This window comes from Macaca mulatta, chromosome 20 (genome assembly GCF_049350105.2).
Source record: "Macaca mulatta isolate MMU2019108-1 chromosome 20, T2T-MMU8v2.0, whole genome shotgun sequence".
NCBI classification, from domain to species: Eukaryota; Metazoa; Chordata; class Mammalia; order Primates; family Cercopithecidae; genus Macaca; species Macaca mulatta.
Genome location: NC_133425.1, coordinates 70,957,627 through 70,976,508, shown reverse-complemented (window position 1 = coordinate 70,976,508; position 18,882 = coordinate 70,957,627). Strand labels below are relative to the sequence as shown.

General features: G+C 45.7%; 1 protein-coding gene across 22 annotated transcripts in view; it reads left to right on the top strand.

Annotated features, from left to right (window-relative positions):
- ADAT1 (adenosine deaminase tRNA specific 1) overlaps nucleotides 1-18,882 on the top strand; it is a 49,840-nt gene that overhangs the window by 6,168 nt on the left and 24,790 nt on the right. For 13 of the 22 annotated variants that reach the window (XR_013410922.1, XR_013410921.1, XR_013410920.1 and 10 more), the window contains 6 exon segments: nucleotides 102-170; nucleotides 2,099-2,153; nucleotides 3,682-3,812; nucleotides 8,041-8,659; nucleotides 12,553-12,698; nucleotides 13,216-13,315. Coding sequence is in view for 14 of the 22 variants with exons in the window: in XM_077983932.1 (XP_077840058.1) it covers nucleotides 102-170; nucleotides 2,099-2,153; nucleotides 3,682-3,812; nucleotides 8,041-8,659; nucleotides 12,553-12,698; nucleotides 13,216-13,315 (1,120 nt within the window). In the remaining 8 variants the exon portion in view is untranslated. 22 annotated transcript variants of the gene reach the window in all.

Sequence of the window (18,882 nt, the reverse complement as noted above, 5' to 3'; positions counted from 1 at the left end):
GCCTCTGAGAATCTCCTGGAGGAGTGTGCAGGCTGATTGTACCTGAGCACTGGGGAACATTCCGTTTCTCAGAACTCACACGATTTGTTTTTTTCCCACAGTGACAAAGGAAGTTGTCTCAATGGGAACGGGAACAAAATGCATAGGCCAGTCCAAAATGAGGAAGAGCGGTAAGCATGGGCGGGAGTCTAAACAAAGATTTAGCTTTGGAAACCAGTGTCCGTGTTTTACTCTCCTTGTCAGAGAAGAAGGGCCATGTCAGTTGAGGCGCATGGCATTTGTTTCCTACTGACTGTCAGTCCAGTTGGAAGGACAGTACTCACTTGGAGAATGGAAATCCACCATCAAAGCAGAGGCCTCTAGGAACATGCTTTCCGAATAACTGAAAGCTAGCCAGTATTTTCATGCTCAAACCAGATTCCCTGGGCTTAGCTGTTCCACATTGGGTCTGGAAGGCTTTGGGGCTCTGTAGCAGGTACAGGATGCAGCTTGAGTGGTTTCTGAAGCCCTAGAAAGCAATCTTTTTTTTTTTTTGCTTGGAGTCTTGCTTCATCGCCCAGGCTGGAGTGCAATGGCGCGATCTCGACTCACTGCTCTGCAACCTCCCCTTCCCGGGTTTAAGCGTTTCTCCTGCCTCAGCCTCCCGAGTAGCTGGGATTACAGGCACCTGCCATCATGCCTGGCTAATTTTTGTATTTTTGTAGAGACAGAGTTTCACCATGCTGGCCAAGCTGGTCTTGACCTCCTGACCTCAGGTGATCCGCCCACATTGGTCTCCCAAAGTGCTAGGATTAAAGGTGTGAGCCAACGCACCTGGCAAGCAGTCTTGAGTGACAGAAAGCTTTGGGCCTCAACAAGAATATGAAAATTCCTTAAATTCCTTAGAGATCTGGGGGTTTTTATTTGTTTGTTTTGTTGTTTCTTTTTTTTTTTTTTTTGAGATGGAGTCTCGCTCTGTCGCCCAGGCTGGAGTGCAGTGGCCGGATCTCAGCTCACTGCAAGCTCTGCCTCCTGGGTTTGCACCATTCTCCTGCCTCAGCCTCCCGAGCAGCTGGGACTACAGGCGCCCGCCACCTCGCCTGGCTAGTTTTTTTGTATTTTTTAGTAGAGACGGGGTTTCACCTTGTTAGCCAGGATGGTCTCCATCTTCTGACCTCATGATCCGCCCGTCTCATCCTCCCAAAGTGCTGGGATTACAGGCTTGAGCTACCACGCCCGGCCTCTTTTTTTTTTTAAGAGACAGGGTCTCACTGGAGTACAGTGGCACCATCATCGCTCACTGCAGCCTTGAACTCCTGGGCTCAAGTGATCCTCCCGCTTCAGCCTCCTGAGTAGCTGGACTACAGGTGTGCACCACTATGCCCAGGTAATTTTTTTCATTTTTATTTTGTAGAGACTTGGTCTAACTGTGTTGGCAAGGCTGGTCTCAAACTCCCAGCCTCAAGCTATCCTCCTGCCTTGGCCTCCCAAAGTGCTGGGATTACAGGCATGAGCCACTGCGTGACTGGCCGAGACCTGGGATCTTTACCTCTTCTTCTAGCTAGCAGGTTCCTTTTTGAGTTGGCTTCCACCATTGTCCTTGCCTGTATATGAGGAACCTGTTCCAGGATCACTGTGGATTGGATTAGATGGAATTGTATCACCATGAGCACAAGTATGATACCTCTGTACAAAAGATCTGGACCCTTGTTCTCCAGATAAGGTTTTTCTATAAATTAGTGTTTCTCAACTGGGGGTGATTTGTACCCCAGAGGACATTTGGCAATGTCTGGAGACATTTTTAGTTGTTACAACTGAGAGAGGGGTGCTAGTGACATCTCATGGGTAGAGGCCAGGAATACTACTAATAAACAGTCTACAGTGTTTGGGATAGACCCCCCACAACAAAGAATTTTCTGGCCCAAAATGTCTACAGTGCTGGGTTGAGAAAACCTACAGCCAATGCATTGTTATTCGTGATTGTGGTACCTTCTGACAAAGCTCTCCAGGAGCTACATGGCCATCCTGGGTGCTGGTGGAACTGCTGTGTTCTGCCTCTAGGAACCAGAGCCTCTCCAGCTTCCATATGTCTTCACCTGGTATCCTATCTTTGCCACAGGAGACATCCTCAATGATAGCCATGCTGAGGTCATAGCCAGAAGGAGTTTCCAAAGGTAAAGCCACATCCCCAGAGTATGGTTAAGCAGGGCTGGGGTGGGAGTCCCAGAATTTCCGGGGTTTTTTTGTTTGTTTGCTTGTTTTTGAGACGGAGTCTTGCTCTGTCGCCCAGGCTGGAGTGCAGTGGCGCTATCTCCGCTCACTGCAACCTCCGCCTCCCGGGTTCATGCCATTCTTCTGCCTCAGCCTCCCGAGTAGCTGGGACTACAGGCACCCACCACCACGCCTGGCTGATTTTTTTTTTTCCTGTATTTTTAGTAGAGACGGGGTTTCATCGTGTTAGCTAGGATGGTCTCGATCTCCTGACCTTGTGATCTGCCCGCCTCAGCCTCCCAAGGTGCTGGGATTACAGGCGTGAGCCGCTGTGCCCGGCCGTTTTTGTTTTTTGGGGTTTTTTGTTTGTTTGTTTGTTTTTGAGACGGAGTCTTGCTCTGTTGCCCAGGCTGGAGTGCAGTGGCACAATGTCGGCTCACTGCAACCTGCTTCTGCTGGGTTCAAGCAGTTCTCCTGCCTCAGCCTCCCAAGTAGCTGAGACTACAGGCATGCGCCACCATGCTCAACTGATTTTTTGTATTTTTAGTAGAGATGGGGTTTCACCATGCTGGCCAGGTTGGTCTCGAACTCCTGACATCGTTATCCACACGCCTCAGCTTCCCAAAGTGCTGAGATTACAGGCGTGAGCCACCACGCCTCGCCTGGAATTTACATTTCTAATAAGCTCCTAGGTAATACAGATTATATTAGTCTATAAACTACACTTTGAGTAGCAATGTGGTCTTGACTAGTGGTGGTCTGTCTCTATTTTTTTTTTTTTTTTTTTGACACTGGGTCTTGCTCTGTCACCTAGGCTAGAGTGCAGTGATGTTATCTCAGCTCATTGCAGCCTTTAGAGACAGGGTGTCACTATGCTACCCAGGCTGGTCTTGGATTCCTGAGCTCAAACAACCCTCCTGCCTTGGCCTCCTAAAGTGCTGGATTTACAGTCATGAGCCGCATGCCTGACCTGGACTAGTGGTTCTCAAACTTGATTGTGCATCAGAACAACCTGGAAGGTTTGTTAAAACCCAGATTGCTGAGCCACAGAGATTCTGATTCAGCAGATCTAGGGTGGAACCTCAGCAATTGAGTTTCTTTTTTTTTTTTTTTCTTTAAAAAAAAAAAAAATGGAGTCTCACTCTGTCACCCAAGTTGAAGCACAGTGGCACAATCGTAGCTCACTACAGCCTCAAACTCCAGGGTTTAAGCAGTCCTCCTGCCTCAGTCTCCCAAGTAGCTGGGGTTATAGATGTGAGCAACCGAGGCCAGTTGAAATTTAGAGGGCTAACAAATTCCCAGGTGATGCTGATGCTGCTGGTGCAGGGACCACACTTTGAGAATCACTGGTCTAGAGCATTCTCATAATTCCCAATCCCTACCAGTCCCACTAGGCTACAGTACTGCTGTCTTAGTAATCACCCTACCAGAGGCTTTCCCCTTAACCACAGAGATTGGTTGTTCATCCTAATAACATCTTGCAACCCTTAGGTACCTTCTCCATCAACTCCAGTTGGCAGCCACCCTGAAAGAGGATAGCATCTTTGTCCCAGGAACTCAAAAAGGACTGTGGAAACTCAGACGAGACCTCTTTTTCGTGTTTTTCTCCAGCCACACACCCTGTAAGTATATTCAAGCCTTTGGATTAATGTTACATGGACTACTTCCTTATGGTTGTGTTATCCATAGATAGGTTTTTCCTGAAAAGCACTAATGGCTGAAGTAGCCACAAGTAGTGACAGTGCCTTTTTATGACAGGCCAGTGTACCTAATCATTTCTAAAGGTTTCATCTAAAGAGAAGGCAGAGGTAAGGAGTACAGAGTCTCACTCACACTATTAGTCAATTCTCAGAATCAGGATAGGGGCATAAGGCTGAAACCTCACAAGATGTGAAGCCAACATGGGGCTTAGAAGTCCTGTAGTAACATATCCTAAAACTCATTTCATTCATTCAGTCGTTGAACAAATACTTTCTGCTGTTTGTCAGGCACGATATGACATACTGAGTGTACAGAAGTGAATAAGACTAGCACATTGCTTACCTTCGTAGTCTTTTAGGGAATGTAGACAGTCATGGTTAGGGTAAATTTTGATGGGTTGTAAGGGTATGTTCGGGTGCTATGGCTGCATAAGACAGGAAGACCTAGCCTGGGGTGAGGGGGGCATCATTTCTACCTTTTGTTTTTCTTTCTTAAAAATTGAAAATAACTTCTGCCTTTTGTGGATAACAACTCAGGATGGCAGCAAAATTTTCTCACCCTAAAAGCTTTGAAATAAGGATATAAAATTAAACTTTAAAACTTTTAAGCTTTAAAACTAACACATGCAATTAGAGCAGAGATAAGAAATCACTAGGAAGAAATAGAATAGCTGTCTAGATCTGATCATAACTCCAATTGAAAATACAGATACAACTTAAGAAAGAATGAGACCAATTACACGGTGGCTCATACCTGTAATCACAGCACTTTGGGAGGCCAAGGTGGGCGGATCACCTGAGGTGGGGAGTTTCAGACCAGCCTGACCAACATGGAGAAACCCTGTCTCTACTATATATACAAAATTAGCTGGGCATGGTGGTGCCTGCCTGTAATCCCAGCTACTCGGGAGGCTGAGGCAGGAGAATCGTTTGAACCCAGGAGGCAGAAGTTGCAGTGAGCCGAGATTGCACCATTGCACTCCAGCCTGGATGACAGGGCAAGACTCCATCCAAAAAAAAAAAAAAGAAAGAAAGAAGGAAAGAGTGTGAGAAAAGAGTTTAAGAGTCAAAGCCCAGAAAAATGACACACAGAGGTAGGCAGCGCTCATCCACGCTCTATTCTTACCTGTAAGGGCCCTAGTCCAAGGCCCAAAGGATGTTTCCTAATCAGCTCCTCTCAAGCTGTAATATGCACATGAATCTCCTGGGGAACATGCAGATTCAGATTCATTAGGTCTGGAGTGGGGCCTGAGGTTCTGCATTTCTAGCCAACTCCCAAAGCATGCCAGCGGTGTGGGTCCGTAGACCACACATTGAGTAGCTAGGACCAGGGCGATCCCAGTGACAGGTATAGCCTTACTGTGGAGAAAGATGCATCTGAGGATCACAGCCTGATGGCCTAATCCAAACTTATCTAACCCACGGCCCGCCTGGTTACATGCGGGCCCAGGACGGCTTTGAATGTGACCCAAGACAAATTCTTAAACTTTCTTAAAATGTTGTGAGATTTTTCTTGCGATTTTTTTTTTTTTTTTTTTTAGTTCATCAGCTATCGTTTGTGTTCGTGTATTGTGTTGTGTGTGGCCCAAGACAATGTTTATTCTTCCAGTGTGGCCCAGGGAAGCCAAAATACTGAACATTTACGGAGTTTGATTATGCCCTAATCAAACTCCACAAGTCAGTGGTCTGCAAACAGGTGCTGATCTGTGAGAACAGTCCATGAAAAAACAAGAAAGCTCAAGACTATGTAGTGAATTTTGCAAAACTAATTTCTTTCACTTTAAAGGATGTGACAGTTATTTTTTTTTTAAGTGATGGTGATTGAATTTTTTTTTTTTCCTCGATCTCGGTTCATTGCATCCTCCACCTCCCGGGTTCAGGCGATTCTCCTGCCTTGGCCTCCCGAGTAGGTGGGATTATAGGCGTGCACCACCACATCCAGCTAATTGTTTTGTATTTTTAGTAGAAACGGGATTTCACCACGTTGGCCAGGCTGTTCTCGAACTCCTGACGTCAAGTAATTCGCCCGCCTTGGCATCCCAAAGTGCTGGGATTACAGGTGTGAGCCACCGTGCCTGGCCAGTAATTGAGATTTTTAAAGATCCTCCTTGATGGAATAAAAAGTTGGCAACCCTCTGCTCATCTTAAAAATCTTCTGGAAATTTTGCTGGTAATCTTTTAAAATGTGATGTCCTCCCAAGGTTTGTCTGCAGAAAGAACATTACCTAGAGAATGTGACTCTCTGGCTCCCTTGGCATTCACATCCTATTACTAATTAATAATTTGTTGACTGGGTTAGCTACTTCAGGCTCTTACTTATGAGTTTTATTAGCATGAGTCAGGCTCTTGCATTCAGGCATTCTGTCAAGATCAGTCTCCAACCCTGCAGCGTGGGAGATGGACCCTGGTGAGTTCTCCAAAGTCACTGTGACCTTGTGAGGTCTCTGGAAGTTAGCCAGCCAACCTCTCCAGATACATTCCCTCTTCTGTATCTCTTGCCTGTCCCACTCTTGAGTTATAAAGATTACAGATGTATTATTTATACGCTTTAGAAAAGCAACATTCATTAGGTTAGTGTTTGAAGAAATATTTCCCTTCTCAAGGGAGAGCTGTGGTTCTTACTGACCTCTAGTTTTCTTCAGTTTCCTATAAGGACAGAGGAGATCGGAAATCTCTAAACCAGCAAGAGGGAACACTGGAAATTTTGGAAACACTGGTTTACACTAGGTGTGTAATTTACTTTAGAGTCTTTACTGTGGGGCCATGCATCATAAAATCTCCAAGATGGGGAAATTTTGAGCAATGGTTGCCAAATTTCTTTTCCTTTTTTTTGAGATGGAATCTCCCTCTGTCGCCCAGGCTGGAGTGCAGTGGCGCATTCTCGGCTCACTGCAACCTCCGCCTCCTGGGTTCAAGCGATTCTTCTGCCTCAGCCTCCTGAGTAGCTGGGAGTACAGGTGCCCGCCACCACGCCCAGCTAATTTTTGTATTCTTAGTAAAGACAGTTTCACCATATTGGCCAGGCTGGTCTCGAACTCCTCACCTCGTGATCCGCCCACCTTGGCCTCCCAAAGTGCTGGGATTACAGGCCTGAGCCACCGCGCCCTGCCTGCCAAATTTCTTTATGAAAGAAACCACCCACTTTTGTTTTCCGAAGCATCTTAGAGAATAGCATTCCACAAAATGCACTTGGGAAACCTTGTTCATTCTAAGCCAGTGGTTCTCAATTTGGGAAGTTTAGCTCCCCAGGAGACTTTTGGCAACATCTGGAGACATTCTTTATTTTCATACTGGGACTGGTAGTGCTATTGGCATCTAGTAGGTAGAGACCAGGTATGCTGCTAAATATCCTATAATACGTAGGACAGCCCCCACAGCAAAAAGTGATACAGTCCAAAGTGTCATTAGTGGCGAGGCACGCTGGCTCACGCCTGTAATCCCAGCACTTTGGGAGGCCAAGGCAGGCAGATCACTTGAGATCAGGAGTTCAAGACCAGACTGGCCAACATGGTGAAACCTCGTCTCTACTAAAAATACAAAATTTAGCCAGGCATGGTGATGTGCGCATGTAATCCCAGCTACTCAGGAGGCTGAGGCAGGAGAATCACTTGAACCCAGGAGGCAGAGATTGCAGTGAGGCAAGATCACACCACTGCACTCCAGCCTGGGTGACAGAGCCAGACTGCATCTCAAAAAAATGTCATTAGTACAGTGCTTGAGAACCCTGGTCTAAACCCATGTTTCCAAAACTTCCTAGAGATAAAAATTATCTCAGATCTTGGTTAAAATGTTCTGTTTTGCATACCCTTCTCCAGAAATTCCAACTCACTGGCTCCAGCATAGAGTCTTCAACAAGAGCCTCAGAGAATTCTTACTAGGGAATTTTGTGCCTGTGCTCTTAACTCATCTCAGGTCAGCTGGGAGAATAGATGAAGTCAGCAGTTCTCAAACTTGAGCTTGCATCGGAATCACCGGGAGAGCTTGTTAGACACACACGGCTGGGCTGTGCCTCCAGAGTTTCTGATTCAGCAGGTCTACTGTGGGTCCCAAGAGTTTGCATTTCTGATGAATTCCCAAGAGATCCCACTGTGGCTGGTCCAGGGACCTTACTTGAGAACCATTTGTTTAAGGGGGGGTTCATTCTCTGCAGGTGGGGATGCCTCCATCATTCCAATGCTTGAGTTTGAAGATCAGCCTTGCTGTCCTGTCATCAGAGATTGGGCCAGCAGCTCATCAGTAGAAGCCAGCAGTAACCTGGAAGCTCCTGGAAATGAAAGAAAATGTGAAGACCTTGACAGTCCTGTAACCAAAAAGATGAGGCTTGAGCCTATGACTGCGGCCAGGGAGGTCACCAACGGAGCCACTCACCATCAGAGTTTTGGCAAGCAGGAAAGTGGCCCAATCTCACCAGGCATCAACAGCTGTAATCTCACTGTAGAGGGACTGGCGGCTGTCACCAGAATAGCCCCTGGTAGTGCCAAAGTGATAGACGTTTATAGAACTGGAGCCAAATGTGTACCTGGAGAAGCTGGAGACTCCAGGAAGCCTGGTGCTGCATTTCACCAAGTGGGGCTGCTCCGAGTGAAGCCAGGCCGTGGAGACAGAACGCGCTCCATGTCCTGCAGTGACAAGATGGCCCGATGGAATGTCCTCGGATGCCAAGGGGCACTGTTGATGCATTTCCTGGAAGAACCTATCTACCTGTCAGCTGTGGTCATTGGGAAGTGCCCATACAGCCAGGAAGCCATGCAGAGAGCACTGACTGGAAGGTGAGAGGGTAGGGAGGGCTCAGTTGGAAGTCATTCCAAGAGGCAGTCTGAGAGTAGGGCCCTAAGAGCATTAAGCATCGCCTTACCTTTTGATCCAGCAGTTCCACTTCCAGGAATTTGTCTTAAGGAAATAAAGTATTTGAACATTTAGCTTTGTATATAATTTTTGTTTGTTTGGTTTTGAGATGGAGTCTTGCTCTGTCACCCAGGCTGGAGTGCAGTGGTGTGCTCTCGGCTCCTGCAGCTTCCGCCTCCCGGGTTCAAGTGATTCTCCTGCCTCAGCTTCATGAGTAGCTGGGACTACAGGCGTGTGCCACCACGCCCAGCTAATTTTTGTATCTTTAGTAGAGAGAGGGTTTCACCCTGTTGGTCAGGCACTCTATGACCAACCAGGTCAGACTGGTCTCAAATTCCTGACCTCAGGTGATCCACCCGCCTCAGCCTCCCAGAGTGCTAGGATTACAGGTGTGGGCCACCGCACCCGGCTACTAATTTTTTTAAAAAAGAAAAAGTAAACAGCTGAAATGCCCAGTAATAGGAGTTTAAGTGTTTTCTTTGTTGTTGTTAAAAATAATATTGATGAATGGCTGGGCATGGCGGCTCATGACTGTAATCCCGGCACTTTGGGAGGTCGAGCGGGGCGGACTGCTTGAGCCCAGAAGTTCTAGACCAGCCTAGGTAACATGGGGAAACCCCGTCTCTACAAAAAATACAAAAACTAGCCAGATGTGGTGGCACACACCTGTAGTCCTAGCTAATAGGGAAGCTGACACAGGAGGATCACTTGACCCTGGGAAGATTAAGCTGCGGTGAACCAATATCACTCCATTGTACTTCGGCCTGGGTGACAGACCCGGTCTCAAATAAAATAATAATAATATTGATGAATATTTAATGTGGAAACATGTTCATAGTGGTTAAAGAACAGTTTAGAAGATAAGAAGCCAATTTTGGGCCGGGCGCGGTGGCTCACGCCTGTAATCCCAGCACTTTGGGAGGCCGAGGCGGGCGGATCACAAGGTCAGGAGATCGAGACCACGGTGAAACCCCGTCTCTACTAAAAATACAAAAAATTAGCTGGGCGCGGTGGCGGGCGCCTGTAGTCCCAGCTACTCAGGAGGCTGAGGCAGGAGAATGGCGTAAACCCAGGAGGCGGAGCTTGCAGTGAGCCGAGATCGCGTCACTGCACTCCAGCCTGGGCGACAGAGCGAGACTCCGTCTCAAAAAAAAAAACAAACAAACAAAAAAAAGAAGCCAATTTTGGCCTTAAAGTACGTACACACATAGGAAAAATTGTAAGAGGATAAGCAGCAAAGTATTATTAATAATCTCTGAGTTGTAGTATTATGGGTGGTTTTTTTCTTCTTTGTTTTTACTGTATTTTCTAATTTTTCTACAGCTTATATACGTTGCCATTATATATGTTTTTTAACCCTAAACATTAGTTTGGGGTTTTCAAAATGTTTTTGTAGCAACAGAGTTTCACTGGGTCTCACCCAGGCTCAAGTGTAGCAGTACAATCAGAGTTTACTACAGCCTCCAGTTCCTGCGCTCAAGTGATCCTCCTGCCTCAACCTTCCAAATAGCTAAGATTATAGGCACAAGCCACCACACTTGGCTGATTTTTAAATTTTTTTTGTAGAGACGGGGTGTTTTTGGGTTACCCAGGCTGGTCTTGAACTCCTGGCTTTAAGCACTGCTCCCACTTAGCCTGCCAAAGTGTTGGGATTCTAAGTATGAGCCACCTCATCCAGCCCTAAACATTAGTTTTAATTTTTTTTAAGATAAAAGTCAAAGGATGACCACTCAAGTGTGGTCTCCCTAAAGGAGGCAGCCAAACTCAGTGCTCTAGTAAATGAGGGCAGGGCAAAGCCATGGCCAGGGCAAGCTTCGTAGGCCCATATCAAACGTGAAGCCTCAAGATATGGCGCAGCAATTCCACTCCTAGGTACAACCCAAGAGAAATGAAAACATACATTCACACAAGTAGGCCGGGTACAGTAGCTCATGCCTATAATCCTAGCATCTTGGGAGGCCAAGTCAGGCATATTGCTTGAGTCCAGGAGTTCAAAACCCACCTGGGCAACATGAGGAAACCCTGTCTCTACAAAAAATACAAAACTTAGCCGGGCATGGTGGCACGCACTTGTAGTCCCATCTGCATGGGGAGCTGATGTGGGAGGATCACCAGAGCCACGGGAGGTTGAGGCTGCAGTGGACCATGATTGCAGCACTGTAATCCATCCTAGACAATAGAGACCCTGTCTCAAAAAAAAACAATGTATATATGTATATAACAAAAACCTGTACATAAATGTTCACAGCAGCATTATTCATAATAGACAGACAAATGTCCATTAGTGGATGAATGGATAAATCAAATGTGATATATCCATACAATGCACTATGATTCAGCCATAAAAAGGACTAAAGTACTGATACATGCTACAGCATGGATGAACTTGAAAACATAATGCTAAGTGAAAGAAATCACATATTATATAATTTTATTTATGTGAAATATCTCTAACACGCAAATCCATAAAGACATAATAGCTTAGTGGTTACCACGGGCTAGGTGCTGTGGCTCACGCCTGTAATGTCAGCACTTTGGGAGGCTGGAGTGGGAGGATTGCTTGAGCCCAGGAGTTCAAGACCAGCCTAGGCAATATGGCAAAACCCCATCTCTACAAAAAATTTAAAAATTAGTCGGACATGGTGGCGCATGCCTGTAGTCTCAGCAACTTGGGAGGCGGAGGTGGGAGGATCGCCTGAGAAGTTTCAGTGAGCCAAGATCATGCGACTGCACTCCAGTCTGAGCAACACCCTATCTCAAAAAGGGAAAAAAAAAAGATTTAAGTGGTTTCCAGGGAATAGAGAGTGAATGCTAATAGCTACGAGGTTTCTTTTTGGGGTGATGAAAATTCCTTAAATTACGTTACCGTGATAGTTGTGCAGTTCTATGAATATACTAAAAACAATCGAATTATCCACTTTAAATGGGTAAATTTTATGGTATGTGAACTATATCCCTATATATATATATATTTTTTTTTAAAAGGCAGCCCTAGGCACTGTACCCAGGATGTTTTCTGTTTTTCCTATTCTGGTACTTGCAGTTGCTATCTGCTTCATTCTAGACCAGCATCATGTTGGCACCTAGTTTGTTCAAAGATACAAGAGAAAAAAATGAAGCTTTTATTTATTTTTATTTTTATTTTTTATTTTTTCTTTGAGAAAGAGTCTCGCTCTGTTGCCCAGGCTGGAGTGCAGTGGCGCGATCTCGGCTCACTGCAAGCTCCGCCTCCCAGGTTCAGGCCATTCTCCTGGCTCAGCCTCCCGAGTAGCTGGGACTACAGGCACCCGACACCACACCCAGCTAGTTTTTTGTATTTTTAGTAGAGACGGGGTTTCACCGTGTTAGCCAGGGTAGTCTCGATCTCCTGACCTCGTGATCCGCCTGCCTCGGCCTCCCAAAGTGCTGGGATTACAGGCATGAGCCACCGCGCCCAGCCTGAAGCTTTTATATTATAGGATAATTTTGGGTTTTGGTGTGTTTGAAGAATTCCCTAGGAAGCAGGTGCCAACACAGTAATGTTTCTGCTTAAACTTTTCAAGTTTCTCAAAGCCTGTATCAGGAATGGAGTTTGATGTTACATCCCTGAAGGGTGTTGACTTGATTCTTTGTTATCCGTTCAGAATGAGGGAGAAGCATCTTCTTCCAGCCATGAGGTTCTTGCAATCTTGATTCTATTCTGGAACACTGTCTGCCCAAATAAATAAACAAATCCCCACACCTGCTGAGGCTCGGGGTGATGATGTGAGCCACAATCCTAGATACTGTTTTCTCTAGGCTTGCGCCTAAACTGAATGCATTTTCCCTCTACATTTAGGTGTCAGAATGTATCTGCTTTACCAAAAGGCTTTGGAGTTCAAGAACTAAAAATACTGCAGTCAGATTTACTATTTGAACAGAGCCGCTGTGCAGTACAGGCCAAAAGGGCTGACAGCCCAGGTCGACTTGTTCCTTGTGGGGCAGGTAAGAGATCCAGGTTAGACCTGCCCTGGAGTAACTGCTCCCCTGACTGAAAGTGGCCTCGGAGGGTCCACATCCTCCCAGCCTAGGAAGGCAGTTCACCACTCTAGTGGCCAGTAGTGTGAGCTTTAGAGACACCCATACTAGGTCAGGTTTATGCTCTTGTGACCCCTGGCATGTTATTTACCTTCCCTTGGCCTCAGTTTCTTTGTCTTCAGATTAGAAGAATATCATTTATCAGGGTTATTGGGAAGATTCAGTGAGAAATTCTATTTAATGGATTTACTCTGTGCCCAGCAAATAAATCCTCAGTGATTGTTAACTATCATAATAATAATGAATTATGAACCACTTAGGCTACTATACCCTGGAGGCCAAGCATCCAAGTAGCAGTCGTTGCCGGTGACATCATATCCAGCTCTCATGGGTCTGTAGAGTCAGAGAAATATTTTTATTAAAGTACTTCTGACATTCACAGGAAATTGAACAGTTTTAACCCTAGACTCTTACCTTTTCATAGCCATCAGCTGGAGTGCAGTTCCTGAGCAGCCTTTGGATGTTACTGCCAATGGCTTTCCACAGGGAACAACGAAGAAAACAATTGGAAGTCTTCAGGCAAGGTACAGCATATTGGGGCTGGAGATGGTGGCTATGAACTCACACTTTACCACTATCTAATTCTAGAACATTTTTATTACCCCAAAAAGAACAACTATACCCATTAGCCGTCACTACCTATCTATCCCTCGCTCTCCTCAACCCTAGGAAACCTCTAATTTACTTAATTTACTGCCTGTCTCCGTGGATTTGTCTATTCTGGACATTTTCTATCGTTGGAATCATATAGTATATGACCTTTTGTATCTGGCATTTTTCACTTAGCATGGTGTTTTGGAGGTATATCCATGAGGTAGCTGTATCAGTATTTCATTACTGTTCATGACCTGAGTAATATCCCATAGTGTGGATATACCACATTTTGATTGCCATTCATTCATGGGTGGACTTTCAGGTTGTATCACTCTTTGGCTATTGTGAGTAGTGCTGCTATGCAGAACTATGAACATTTCATGCACCACTTTTTGCATGGCCATATGTTTTCAATTTTCTTGGGTGTACCTAGGAGTAGTAGTACTGGGTCATATGGTAATTGTTATGTTTAACTTTTTGAGGAACTGCTAAACTGTTTTCCTTAGCAGCTGTACCATTTTACGTTCTACCAGCAATCTATAAGAGTTCCAATTACCCTGAATCCTTTACAACACTTGTTATTGTCTTTTTTATTATAGTCATTCTAGTGGGTGTGAAATGGTATCTCATTACAGTCCTTTTTTTTTTTTTGAGATGTAGTCTTGTTCTGTCTCCAAAGCTGGAGTGCAGTGGCGAAATCTCGGCTCACTGCAACCTCTGCCCCCTGGGTTCAAGCAGTTCTCCTGCCTCAGCCTCCCTAGTAGCTAGAATTACAGGCATGCACTACCACACCGGCTAATTCTTATATTTTTAGTAGAGAGGGGTTTTGCCATGTTGGCCAGGCTGGTCTCAAACCCCTGACCTCAGGTGATCCGCCCTCCTCAGCCTCCCAAAATGCTGGGATTACAGGTGTGAGCCATCTCGCCCGGCCTCATTGATTTGTATTTCCCTAATGACAAATGGTGTTTAGCATCTTTTTATGTACTTATTAGCCATCTGTCTCTCTACAGCCTCCCAAGTAGCTGGTACTACAGATGCCCGCCAGCACGCCCCGCTAATTTTTTTTGCATTTTTAGTAGAGACGGGGTTTCACTATGTTGGCCAGGCAGGTCTTGAATTCCTGACCTCGTGATCTGCCCACCTTGGCCTCCCAAAGTGCTGGGTTACAAGCATGAGCCACCGCACCTGGCCTATAACTGGTAGTTTTCGAGTGTTCACTTATTGAGGTCTTCTTTCATAAAGTTCAGTAAGTTTTATAGCTTTCTTATATAAATCTTTCACATCTTGTATTAGATGTATTCCCTGAATGTATATTAGTTATCTGTTTCTACGTGACAGATTGCCCCCAAAATAACAGCTTAAAACAACAATATACATTTATTATTTCACATAGTTTATGTGGCTCTGGAATTGAGGAGGAGCTTAGCTAAGTAATTGTGGCCCAGCAGTTTATGAAATTGCGGTCTGTTATGGCAGCCACGGCTGCAGTCATCTGAAGACTTGGCTGGGGCTCAAAGATCCAGTTCCAAAATGGTTCCCTCGCATGGCTGACAGGTCAGTGTCAGCTGTTGGCAGAAGGTTTCAGTTCCTTATAACAAGGGCCTCTCCACAAGGCTACCAGGGTATTCAGCTTCACGACCCAGTGGCTGGCTTCCCCCAGAACAGGCAATCCAGGAGAGCAAAGCAGAAGCCAGTGTCTTTCATGACCTAGCCTCAGAAGCCACAGTCTACCTGTAATGTCTTAATGGTTATTCAGATCAGCCCTGTTAAGTGTGGGAGGGGACTGCAAAGGGGCATGAATACCAGGAGGCAAGAATCACTGGAGACCATTCTGGAGTTTGGTTATCACAGGTGCTATTTTTAGGTAGCTTTTTATCCCATTTTCTGGTTATTGCTGTTGCAATTAAGCTTTTGTTCCTCTTTGTGGCAATTACTGTTGGTTGCTAGATAAAAACACTAACCTTACCATTATCACTAGAATAATAATTCTACTCCTATAATCCCAGCACTTTGGGAGGCTGAGCTGGAGGATTGCTTGAAGCCGGGAGTTCGAGACCAGCCTGGGCAACAAAATGAGACCCCCCCCATCTCTAAAAAAACAAACAATAGCAACAACAACAAAACCCCAAAAGAATAATAATTCTACCAATTTGTCTGGGAATTCTTTTGGGATTTGTGGAGGTTTTTTTTTTGTTGTTTTTTGGGTTTTTTTTTTTTTTTTTTTTTTGAGACGGAGTCTCGCTCTGTCGCCCAGGCTGGAGTGCAGTGGCCGGATCTCAGCTCACTGCAAGCTCCACCTCCCGGGTTCACGCCATTCTCCTGCCTCAGTCTCCCGAGTAGCTGGGACTACAGGCGCCCGCCACCTCGCCCGGCTAGTTTTTTGTATTTTTTAGTAGAGATGGGGTTTCACCGTGTTAGCCAGGATGGTCTCGATCTCCTGACCTCGTGATCCGCCCGTCTCGGCCTCCCAAAGTGCTGGGATTACAGGCTTGAGCCACCGTGCCCGGCCTTGGGTTTTTTTTTGAGACAGTTTCACTCTTATTGCCCAGGCTGGAGTGCAGTGGCACAATCTCAGCTCACTGCAACCTCTGCCTCCCAGGTTCAAGCAATTTTCCTGCCTCAGCCTCCCGAGTAGCTGGGATTATAGACACCTGCCATCACGCCCAGCTAATTTTTTGTATTTTTAGTAGAGATGGGATTTTGCCATGTTGGGCAGGCTGGTCTTGAACTCCTGACCTCAGGTGATCCAGCCGCCTCAGCCTCCCAAAGTGCTGGGGTTACAGATATAAGCCACCACACCCAGCCTCTTTTGAGACTTTTTAAATGTAGACCATCATGTACAAATACAGCTGACTTTTCAACAATGTGGGTGTTAGTGGTGCCAACCCCTCTTGCAGTCAAAAATCTGCATGTAACTTTTGGCTCTCCAAAAACATCAAGCCTGTTTTTGACCAGAAGCCTTGACATAAACAGTCAATTAACACATATTATGTATGTTATGTGTATTATATATGTATTCTTACAATAAAGCAAACTAAAGAAAATAAAATGTTATTAAGAAAATCATAAGGAATAGGCCAGCCGCTGTGGCTCACATCTGTAGTCCCAGCACTTTGGGAGGCTGAGGCAGACAGATTACTTGAGGTCAGGAGTTAAAGACCAGTCTGTCCAACATGGCGAAACCTTGTCTCTACTAAAAATACAAAAATTAGCTGGGCTTGATGGTGCGCGCCTGTAATCCCAGCTACTTGGGAGGCCAAGGCAGGAGAATTGCTTGAACATAAGAGGCAGAGGTTGCAGTGAGCCGAGATCACACCACTGCACTCCAGCCTGGGCCACAGAGTGAGACTCCATCTCAAAAAAAAAAGAGAGAAAAGCATAAGGAATAGAAAATATATTTATTCATTAAGTGGAACTGGATCATGATAAAGGTCTTTATCTTCATCATCTTCATGTTGAGTAGGCTGAGGGGGAGGAGGAGAAGAGGAGGCTTTGGTCTTACTATCTCAGGGATTGCAGAGGCAGAAGAAAATCTGTGTGTAAGTGGACCCACACAGTTCAAGCCTGTGTTGTCCAAGGGTCAACTGTAGTGTTTCTTTCCAATCTTCTGTTCCTTTTATTTATTTATCTTACGTTACTATGTTGACTAGAACTGACAGTATCAAAATCATCTGCAGATGATGACTTGATTTTTGTTTTTCACTTCTCTTTCTTTTTTGTTCTGCTGGCCAGAACCTTCTGTATAATGTTGAATAAAAGCGGTGATAGCAAGTACCCCTTGTCCTATTCCTGATTTTAAGGACATATATTTGCTATAGATTTTTTATAGTTGCCCTTTATAAATGTAAGTACTTTTCCCGAGTCCTAGTTTGCCAAAAGGTTTTTAATAATTCAAAGGATGTTGAATTCTACCAAATGCTTTCTTTGCATATATTTTTCCCATAGTTATATATATGTACGTGTGTGTGTGTGTGTGTGTGTGTGTGTGTGTGTGTGTGTGTGTGTATTTTTTTTTTTTTTTTTTTTTTGAGACAGAATCTCTGTCACCCAGGTTGGAGGGCACTGGCACAGTCTCGGCTCATTGCAACCTCTGCCTCCTGGGTTCAAGTGATTCTTGTGCTTCAGCCTCCTGAGTAGCTGGGATTACAGGCATGCACCACCAGTCCCAGCTAGTTTTTGTATTTTTAGTAGAGACAGGGTTTTACCATGTTAGCCAGGCTGGTCTTGAACTCCTGACCTCAGATGATCTGCTCACTCACCTCAGCCTCCTAAAGTGCTGGGATTACAGGCATGAGCCACCATGTCTGGCCATCTCTAATTATATTATTTTTCTTTAATTTGTTCATGAGAGTTCCATTAATTTTTGCTTTGTTTTCATGCTAAAATGGCCTCATCTTCCTGAGTGCCAGCAGCCACTCCAGCTAAGGCCTTGGGAGAGCAGTGTCTGAGGGCTCAGGGTTCCCCTTTAAGCAGCAGTTCCTGAAGCAGGCTGGGTTCCAGCCGGATAAGGGAGATTTTGTGCAGACTCCATAATTCCCTATTTCACATGTACCAGTTACGATCATGGTGTCCACGCTGAGGGTGCAATCTGCTGGGATGATGCAGGGTGTGTACCATTTATGGTCATGGTGTTCATGCTGAGGGTGCGATCTGTTGGTCTGCTGGGGTGATACAGGGTGTGTAGCAGTTATGGTCACAGTGTCCATGCTGAGGGTGCGATCTGCTGGTCTGCTGGGGTGATGCAGGGTGTGGACCAGTTATGGTCACTGTGTCCACGCTGAGGGTGCGGTCTGCTGGTCTGCTGGGGTGATGCAGGGTGTGTAGCAGTTATGGTCATGGTGTCTACACTGAGGGTGTGATCTGCTGGTCTGCTGGGGTGATGCAGGGTGTGTAGCAGTTATGGTCATGGTGTCTACACTGAGGGTGTGATCTGCTGGTCTGCTGGGGTGATGCAGGGTGTGTAGCAGTTATGGTCATGGTGTCTACACTGAGGGTGTGATCTGCTGGTCTGCTGGGGTGATGCAGGGTGTGTAGCAGTTATGGTCATGGTGTCTACACTGAGGGTGTGATCTGCTGGTCTGCTGGGGTGATGCAGGGTGTGGTGTGTGAAAGAGAGACTGCACGTTGTTGGTACACACAGCATTTCCCAGTTTCTAGATGCAGCTCGTGAATTGTGTACATGAGGGAAAAGAAGGCAACCACGAAGGCCTGGGTGGGCTCATAAAGAATCAATACTCACTTCCTTAAGTATTCCAAACCATGACCTCCACCCAGAATTGTGTTGTTTAGGAGCAAACGCTTGGTCTCTAAAGGCTGTGATGCCCATGGCAGGAGTCCGGGGATTCTGCCTCAGGCGGCTCGTCCAAGTGGATTTTATATTGACGATTCACACAGAGAACAGCACTCGTGTCTCAAACAAAGCTTTCGATTTCTTGTAAACCCATAGGTGCCAGCTCCCTTGAAAGGAGGTAGCCAGAAGTGTCTTACAGATATCCTG